This window comes from Apus apus, chromosome 3, assembly GCF_020740795.1.
Source record: "Apus apus isolate bApuApu2 chromosome 3, bApuApu2.pri.cur, whole genome shotgun sequence".
Taxonomy (NCBI): Eukaryota; Metazoa; Chordata; class Aves; order Apodiformes; family Apodidae; genus Apus; species Apus apus.
The window spans coordinates 3,498,506-3,507,247 of NC_067284.1; the positions used below are offsets into that span (position 1 = coordinate 3,498,506).

General features: G+C 45.9%; 1 protein-coding gene across 1 annotated transcript in view; it reads left to right on the top strand.

Moving 5' to 3' along the window:
- PDSS2 (decaprenyl diphosphate synthase subunit 2) overlaps positions 1 to 6,970 on the top strand; it is a 111,836-nt gene extending 104,866 nt beyond the window's left edge. Inside the window, exon 8 of the mRNA XM_051613157.1 lies at positions 4,758 to 6,970. Coding sequence (XP_051469117.1) covers positions 4,758 to 4,916 — 159 coding nt within the window. The 3' untranslated portion in view covers positions 4,917 to 6,970. The remainder of the gene's footprint in view (positions 1 to 4,757) is intronic.
- The last annotated feature ends 1,772 nt before the right edge of the window (positions 6,971 to 8,742 follow it).

Below are 8,742 nucleotides of genomic sequence, written 5' to 3' on the forward strand. Positions count from 1 at the left end.
GTGTTGAAGGGCAGGTTGGATGGGGCTTGGAGCAACCTGGGCTGGTGGGAGGTGTCCCTGCCCATGCAGGGGGTTGGATCTAGGTGATCTTGAAGGTCCCTTCCAATCCAAACCATTCTACAATTCTGTTATATGGCCATTGCCCCAAAACTGCTTCTCTGTTTTGTCCAGTAGCTTTTAACATGAGAGTTGGAAGCAGTCCTGAGACAAAGGTCTTGAAACCAGATCCCCCTTTTCACAGAAAGTACCTGTTCTTCTGGGTTTTGCTTCTGTTCTTGGCCCAGCAAACTTGAGAAGGTTGAGTGGAAAATGCCTCTATTACAGCTATTTGGTGCTTCTGGTTGTCTCCTGAAGAAAAGGAGATGGAAGCCTGGAAACAAGGTGCTGATATGAAACTCTCCAGTGGGCCAAGGCACAGTAAGAGGCAATCTTCAAGGAACAATTGGTGGCTTGTTACCATCTATTGGCAGGATATGCCTACAGGATGGGGGTGCAGAGGGAGATAGTGGAACATAGCCTTGAAGTTGGAAGAGATCAGAGAGGGTTCCTTTCTCCTCCTCTCTTAGTTCCTGGTATAAGTTGGCTGAAGTAGGAGCTGATATCGAAATGATAGGAAGGAGGAAGCTGGAGAATTAAAGCCCAGTCAGCAGTTTGTCCTTCCACATGTGTTCTTGACATTAGGAATGAGAAGCCTTCAGCACTTCCCTGTCTTCTGTACCTTTTATTCTCTCCCTTAACCTGTAACTCTTGATCAGAGCCATCTCTCCTTCTAGCCACAGACTTGGGAATGAGAAGGAATAAGAATAAATGTATTGCAGGTCTCGTGGATGAGGCTGGGCTTGGTGCAGGTGGAGCAGGTTGAGTGGAGGAAGACTCTGCTGTATTCCCAGTGCCTAGCCAGGCATCTTTTTCCCAGCCTGTGAAGATTTTGTTGGGATAGTGGCTGCTGTTGTTGTTGCCTTTTCTTACGTAGGTAGAACAACCATCAGACATAAAACTTCTGGATTCCCAGCTTCATATGTACCAAGCCAAAGTGTGAAGCCTGGTCAGTATCTGAATATATTGAGGAAAACAGAAGGTGCTGAAGAAAAACTGTTGGTATGTTGAGGGGCAGGCAGGGACATATCATTTTCTATCTGAGTCTTAACTTGGCTGCACGATGGCAAGACTATTCTCTAGAGCTGAATTTACAAAACAAGACACCCTGAATAATTTTTCAGGGTTTTGGCACCTTTAGAAATGTGTAGGACTCTGGTGCCAGTGTTCTAAACAAAAGCTTAGAAGTTGGCATGCAGTGTTCCAGCAGTTCAGCTGGAGAAAAGTGTGCTGAAGCAATCTGTATTTTGACTTGGATTCTGTTTTAATTATTGAATGCCACTCGGAAGAAGCTTGTGTTTTTGTGATGGATGAAGTTTGTTCCTACATGTGAAAATACCCTTGATGCACAAAATGATGCCATATAAGTAGAGACTAAAAGAGCAGATTCCCTTATTTAGAAGAAATTGATGAGGGAGCTTAATTAAAGTTTAAAAAGTAACAAAGCAGTTTATTCTGCTTTTCTGTTTATTTGCCTCAAAAATTAGCTGCTCCTATCCAAATGAAATACAAAAAAAAAAACATATAAACTGGATTATTTTTTTTTACTGTACTTAGTTTGTGAAGTTCATGACATAAAATCACTGAAGCTCAAAAATTGAGAGACAGCCTGAAAGTGTAACAGGAATACAACTAACAGTACAGCTAGAGGCTTTTTTACATTCAGCAGGGCTACTGAAACATGGTTCCCTGTAGAGTTACAGACTGTATTTCTACTGTATTTCTGTATTTCACTACTTTTCTTTGTTGATTGTTTTGTTTTTTCCTTTTGCAACCCCAGCTGAGATGGGGTTGGTGTGCAGGCTGCTTAGCCTAGACTGATTTGCCCCAAAGTGGGCTTGTTTGAGTTGACCAGTTTGTTGTCACAGAATCATAGAATGGTTGAGGTTGGAAGGGACTTTAAAGATCATCAGGATCCAAGCTCCCTCCTATGAGCAGGGACACCTCCCACTGTTCTGCAGGTGGAATATCAAACAAAGAAGGTTTTAAGGACCATAAATTGTTTGTTACCTAGGATGATCTCTAAGTGAAAAGCTGAGGAAGGAACTTGCCATATGAGCAGGTATTTTCCATTCTGAAGTTCCTGGAACCTTGCTTGGAAACATTCAATAGTCAGATGTTGGTGGTGTCATTCCTCCACATACAGCTTGACACCAGCTTTGCAATTGTTTTGGCTTCAAGGCACTACTTGTGGCCAAGGGCTTAGACAAGACAGGCATGTAAATGGATTGTGTTCCTGTGTTAGATTTCTCCCCCATTCCAGATTTTGGTGCTAGGAATAAGTCACAGTACATATAAGCAATCATCTGTGCTGAAACTAAGCTCCTCTGGTCTTTGATCAGTTTACAGATCTTGGTTTTTAGGAGCTATTTTTTTTCCTGTTTACATCTCAATATGTACTTGCAGGAGTATCACCAGGTAGGCTAAACCTTTTAATGAGCCTCAGTGAATTGGCAAAGTTTACTGCAGAAGTCTGGGTCCTACCATCTCACAAAGTTGTGCCTCAAGGTATCACAGACTCACAGAACTGTCAGAGCTGGAAGGGACCTCTACAGATTATCTAGTCCAACCCTCACTCCAGCAGGACCCCCTGGAGCACATCCCACAGGGCTGCATCCAGGGGGTTGAATATCTGCAGAGAAGGGGACTCCCCAGCCCCCCTGGGCAGCCTGTCCCAGGGCTCTGTCACCCTCACAGCCAAGAAGTTTCTCCCCATCTTTCAGGGGCACTTCCCATGTTCCAGCCTGTGCCCGTTGCCCCTCGTCCTGTCCCTGGGCACTGCTGAGCAGGGTCTGGCTCCATCCTCCCTGCACCCACCCTCAGACACTTGTAGGCATTGATAAGGTCTGTCCTCAGCCTTCTCCTCTCCAGGCTGAACAGCCCCAGCTCCCTCAGCCTTTCCTCACCAGGGAGATGTTCCAGTCCCCCAGTCATCTGTGTTGTCCTCTGCTGGACTCTCTCTAGAGGAAGGGAGAAGAAGCACCTTTTCATGCTGCCCATGCACCTCATCCCACCTGTCCCACCTTTGCTGTAGAGCTGTGGTTACAAGGCTGGTTCCCATTCATCAGAGGACATGTTTAATTAGCTATGCAATGCAGTTATGCCTCAGAGCAAGTTCCTTTCCAGCACATCGTGCACGAAGATTTTAACTCAATCAGAGAATAAAATTTTTATGAACTGGGACTTCAACACTCAAGTGCTGTAATATGCTTTCAGCTAATTTCTTCTTTAAATACAGATAATGAATCCACTTCAGTTTGTATTCAGATAGGAAATGTCATTTCTTCTGTATGAATGCAAGTAGCTACATAAAATGGGTGACTTTTACAATTTGGTCATGGCTTAGACACATTTTAAACTAGATAGATGAGGTTATATTGATGTATTTATAAATGAATTGGAGCATTGGGTTGTGTATTGGAGGGAAAAATAATTCATAAACCCCTTTTTAGTGATGGTAGAAATATCTGTGTTCACAAAAGCCCTTGTTTTAAAAGCTGAAACAGTGATCATAGAATCATTAAGCTTGGAAAAGACCTTGAAGTCCAACCCTGTGAAAGCCAGATGGGACGCATGAAAGATCATGAAATGCTGCTGTGCTTTTGGAATAATCACATCCCAGTGATCTACGTGGCCTTGGTTCCCAGCCTTTGGCATGAGGCATCAGGCTGGAGTTGGTCTGGGAACACCTGAATATTCGTGTGGAAACATCAGCGTTTCTTGGCAGTCTCGTGGTGCTGTTTAGGAAAAAATAATTTAAAAAAAAAACCCAACCCTTAATAAATGTGATTGCTGTTCAGGACTTCAGCTCCATTGAGGTCCTGGGAAAAAAACATCATGTTTTATAGGACATATTTGGTTTTATTATTTCATAGCAATTTAACCCATCCTTTACCCAAGATTTTTAGGTGCTTTCCAGCAGCTTGCCATGAAATGGCTGTTATTCCATGAAAGTGTTGTATTTCTCATACATTGTGTCTCTGACCCACTGTCAAATCCCCTAGCCTGAATGAGATTGGGTTTGCATGGATGTTGCTCAATATGAAAAAGTTTAACACAGTCCATTTTTCTGACAAAATTTGCTTTTTGTCCACTCTAACAAATGGAATCATGGTATGCAAATTGAAAGCTGTGTTACAAAATTGGGGGTTGGGCTGGATTATCTTTCGAGGTCCCTTCCAACCCCTAAGATTCTGTGGTTCTGTGAAAATACAGGAGTTCAGTGTGTGTGTGTGTGTGTGTGTGTCACCCTGTGCCTGTTCCAATAATGGGATGGGCTGGGTGTCCATCAGACCCAGGTGCTGAGTGCAGGAGCGTGAGGGGCAGGTCTGCCAGTTCTGCACAGAAACTCTAAGGCAGTGATTTAGGTATTAGATACTTAAAAATGTTTTTGATTTGGTGAGGGTTTTTTTAAATGCTACGAGCCCTTTGGAGTGCCAGCATCTTCCAAGTGATGAAGGAGCAGGTTGATGGAGCTGAGATGAGCTGCAGTCTTGCTGTCGCGGGGAACCAAAATGGAGCAGCTGAGGGTGTTTTGCCTGAAGGCTTTGGGTTGAGCCTTTACCTGGGGAAGGGGCGGTGGGACCCTCTGCTCCCCGAGGTGTTTTTTTTGTGGCCAGCCCTGCCCAAACCCACCCCGTTGTGCCTGTGTTTTCTGACAGCTGCAGGAAGCCATCAAGGCCGGCAAAGGTGTGACTTCTGCCATCGACCTCTGCCGCTGCCATGGAAACAGAGCACTGGCAGCCCTGGAGCACTTCCCTTCCTCCGAAGCCAGGGATGCCTTGGCCAACATCATCTACGCCATGACCAGGTTCCCCTGAGCTGCCCACCCTGGGAAGAGCTGCTCTCCCTCCGTGGTGGAGCAGCCTGCCCCACGCCAACCTCATCCTCCCATCCCAAGGGAAGAACGTGCGCCGGCCGCCACCGCCACCAAAAATTCAGGAGGAGGGGGGGGAGGATGACAGGGGAAAAAAAAAAAAAGGTCACAGATGGCTTTTGCTTGTTGTGCCAGAAGCTCACTTGAGGCTGCACCGGTAGAAATAATTAATGAGTCCTGTTTCCGTGACCTCAGCAAATGGACAGGAAATAAGTCGGTATTGATTGGGCCCCGGCGGGGACGGCGCCAGGGCGGAGGCCGGTGGTTTTCCTGCCCGAGGGAGGGATGGAGGGGCGTGAAGATCCAGGTGTCACAAGAAACCTGCTCAAACCTGCCCAGAGAGAGCTGCCGGAGCTGGGAATGAACGTCCCCGCTGATCAAGGGGAAGGGCAGTCTGGGGGGTTAGTTGGGGGTAAAGCCTGGTTCGGTCTGCACGCAGTCCTGTCTCCTCACGCTGTTCTCATGTGTTCAAATGTAAAACTACCCCGTGCCTAATGCTTCCTGTGTCTGAGAAAATGTGTCAAGCATGGTAAGTAGGAGCTTTAAAATATTTAATCAAATATTAATTTGGCTCTGTTAAGGGAAGTGACTGCCTGGCTTTTATACTGTGCGTGTGAAATGCGTTGCTCTGGGTCGAAGGATGAGGCTTTTCCAACTCTCCTACGGGAGGGAATATCCCTCCTTCGGAGCAAGCAGTTTGTTTCAGCACAATCTTACAGAAAAGAATGTCCTGGGTTTGTGACACTTGCAGTCATTTAAGCCAAATAAGTGTTGATTTGCAAGGCTAGCCATGGGCCTTTGGCAGAAGGGAGGAAGGAACGCTCCCCTCTGAGCACAGTCTTTCACCGCGCTGAATGAAATTCAGAAAATGCTGGAGAAGTTTTGAGGCTCGGTGTGTTGAGTTCTCCAAGTCCAATTACAGACAGCATAGAAGGTGTATCAGGAGCCTGCAATTTGAGACCGTCTCTGTTTTGTTCATAGGAGATGATTTTTGTGGTTTGCACGCGTGCAATCTGAGAACGCCGTTGACAAGAAGGCTGAGTTTACATAAATGATCTAGATTGAGACTCAGCTACCTTTCTTCCTTCTGTGGTGTAATTACAGCCCAATCTGGAGACAGCTAGCACAGCAAACAGATTTCATTACATCGCTCACTCAAACACTAAGTGGAGTTATTTCTGTTAAACTCTCTCCTCCCTTCTCCTTCCCCCTGTCACACAGCTTGTTTGTCGTAGGCCAGCGTGTTGCATTCCTCTGGGTGCAAAATATAAATAAAACCCCTCTCCTCCAAAAATATACTGAAAATACATCCTGCAGAATATACATCATATTCTGTGTAATCTATGCCTGCATGATACCATTATATTGTATGTAAAATAAGCACCCTTGAGACACAGTCTTTGTGTGGGTGCAGTGTCCAGAACTCAGGACTCAATGCTGTTCTTGAGATTGGCTCCAACACCAGCCTGCTTCTTGCTTGCACTTGCTTTCTGATGCCTGCCCTGGCATTTTCCCTCTTCCCAAGACTCTGGCACTTCTGCCTGAGTTAGAGCTGTTGCCTAGAGCAGGAAAGCTGGAGACAGAAGAGGAGCACCAAGAAGCATGGGTTAGTCCAGGCAGTGGCAGGCACAGGCATCTGCCTTGGGCAACCACTGCACATTTTCACCTGTGAAGTTCCCTGAAGTTCTGCTACCATAAAACATGTACTTGGGAGAAACACCTAAATTCAGCCAGAAACATATGTCAGGTTTTTTTTGGCTCTGCTTCGGAGCCATAAATCATCTTTGTCTTATGCCTGTGCTAAGGGCTTCATAATGATTTAGGGCTACAAGAAGCTTGGGTCTGCTGGAGATGTTCTGAGCCATCTCACCTCAGTCACCTCAACTGTGTGAAAAAATACCAAGCATATTGCAAAACTGTAAGCCTGGTTTACTTTTTCATGAAAGTACAATTTTTATTTGTACTTTTTACTAATAAAAGCAAATCAGCAAAAAATAATGACCTGTTTTTTTGTTTTTATTTTATCACCAGAATGTTCTGATTGCTCTTATTTTTTAACCTTAATATTGGTAAGCGACCATTTATTTACTTTTAATTATCAAGTAATCTTATATGTAAGATATTTGCCTGTACTTACTGTCTTATTTCCTGAAGATAAACTGCAAGTATTATTCCCCTCTACCAAACTCTTGGTCAATCAGTCTCTGCTGTGTATTAACATACTCCCCACACCTGATACAATTTCTGAGTAATGGTGGAATCTTGAGGCTGTTCTGCTTTTATCTCCTTGATTCCTTTTCCCCACCCACCTCTATAAGGAGGTCAGGGAGAGGGAGGCCTGTGGTCTGGGGGTGGCTGAGGAAAGCATTCACACCAGTCATCCAACAGACATGCCAATCAGCTGCTCCTCTGAACTTATCCCAGGTATTGTATTGCTGGCCCGTGGTGCACAAAATACAGGGCAAGGTCCCAGTTGCTTTATAAACCAAATTAAACTCATCTCCTACAAAGAGCACAGCTGCAGTGGCTAGAATGGCTGTTTCAGAGGTCTGAGATGGGAAGCCTTTTAACTGCCAGCCGAATGTTTCCAGCTCCACAATTGTGGTAACACTGTGTGGGAAGGTTGTTTGGAAAATGAAGTACTTAGAAGAACTGAAATGTTGGCTGGGAGGGGCTGCTGAAAGTCCCCTCTTGAAATCTGCCACTTCAAGTAGACTGTTGCCAACATGAAGTCCAGTCTTGGAAGACACCAGGGATGGAATTTCCACAGGTTCCCATTGCAACCTATCTCAGTGCTGCTCCACCTTACTTGTGAAGTCTTCCTGGTGCCCAGCATGAGCCCCTCTCCCCACAGCTGATGGCTGTTGCCTGTAATTTACCACCTGTTGCTCTTAAGAATTGTTTGGCCTGTCTTGCTAAGGATGTCCTGCAGCTGTGTGCTGCACTTTGTCTGGTAGGCTTCTCCTTCAGGCCAGAGCAGCCCTGGCTCTGTCAGCCTCTCCTGGTGGCCATGGATCCTCAGCCCTGACTAATGAGGTCCCTCTCCACTGACCTGCATGGCTTCCATGCCATCCAAGCCCAGAACAGGCCAGTTCAGGTGCAGCCTCAGGTGGAAGAGAACAAAAATTTAACCTGATCTTCTGTGTCTTCTTGTGATGGAGTTAATTTTCTTCCTAGCATCCCACACGGTGCTGTGTTTTGGATTTGTGACCAACACAGCATTGCTGACTCACCCAGGTTTTAGCTGTTGCTCAGCAGTGCTTGTTCAGCTCCAAGGAATTCCCTGCTCCTCACTTTGATGCCCAGTAAATGCAGTGGGGATGGGCAGGGGGCTGGGAGGGGATACAGCTGGGACAGACAACCCAAGCTGATCACAGAGACCTTCTGCACCAAATAACATCCTGCTCAGCAATAAAACCAGGGGATGGGGTGTGTTTCAAGGGGGTCTGTTGCTCAGAAACTGAGCATCAGTTGGTTGGTGGTGATTGCTTTTGCACCACTTGTTTTGATTTTTTTTTTCCCCTCTTATCTATTAAACTGTCTTCAAGTCAGCCCAGGAATTCTCTCTGTTGCCTTTCTGATCCTCTCCCCCATCCCACTGTGGGGGGCAGTGAGTGTGCAGCTCTGAGGTGCTTACCTACCACCCCAGGTGTGTCCACTGGAGTCCTTTTTGCCTCTCAGTGTGGGGACATGTAGGGCTCAGGATAAGGAGACGTTTGACTGGAGTGTGCTAGAAGGAACTTACTAGGAATTTACTATCCCTGTTTAGC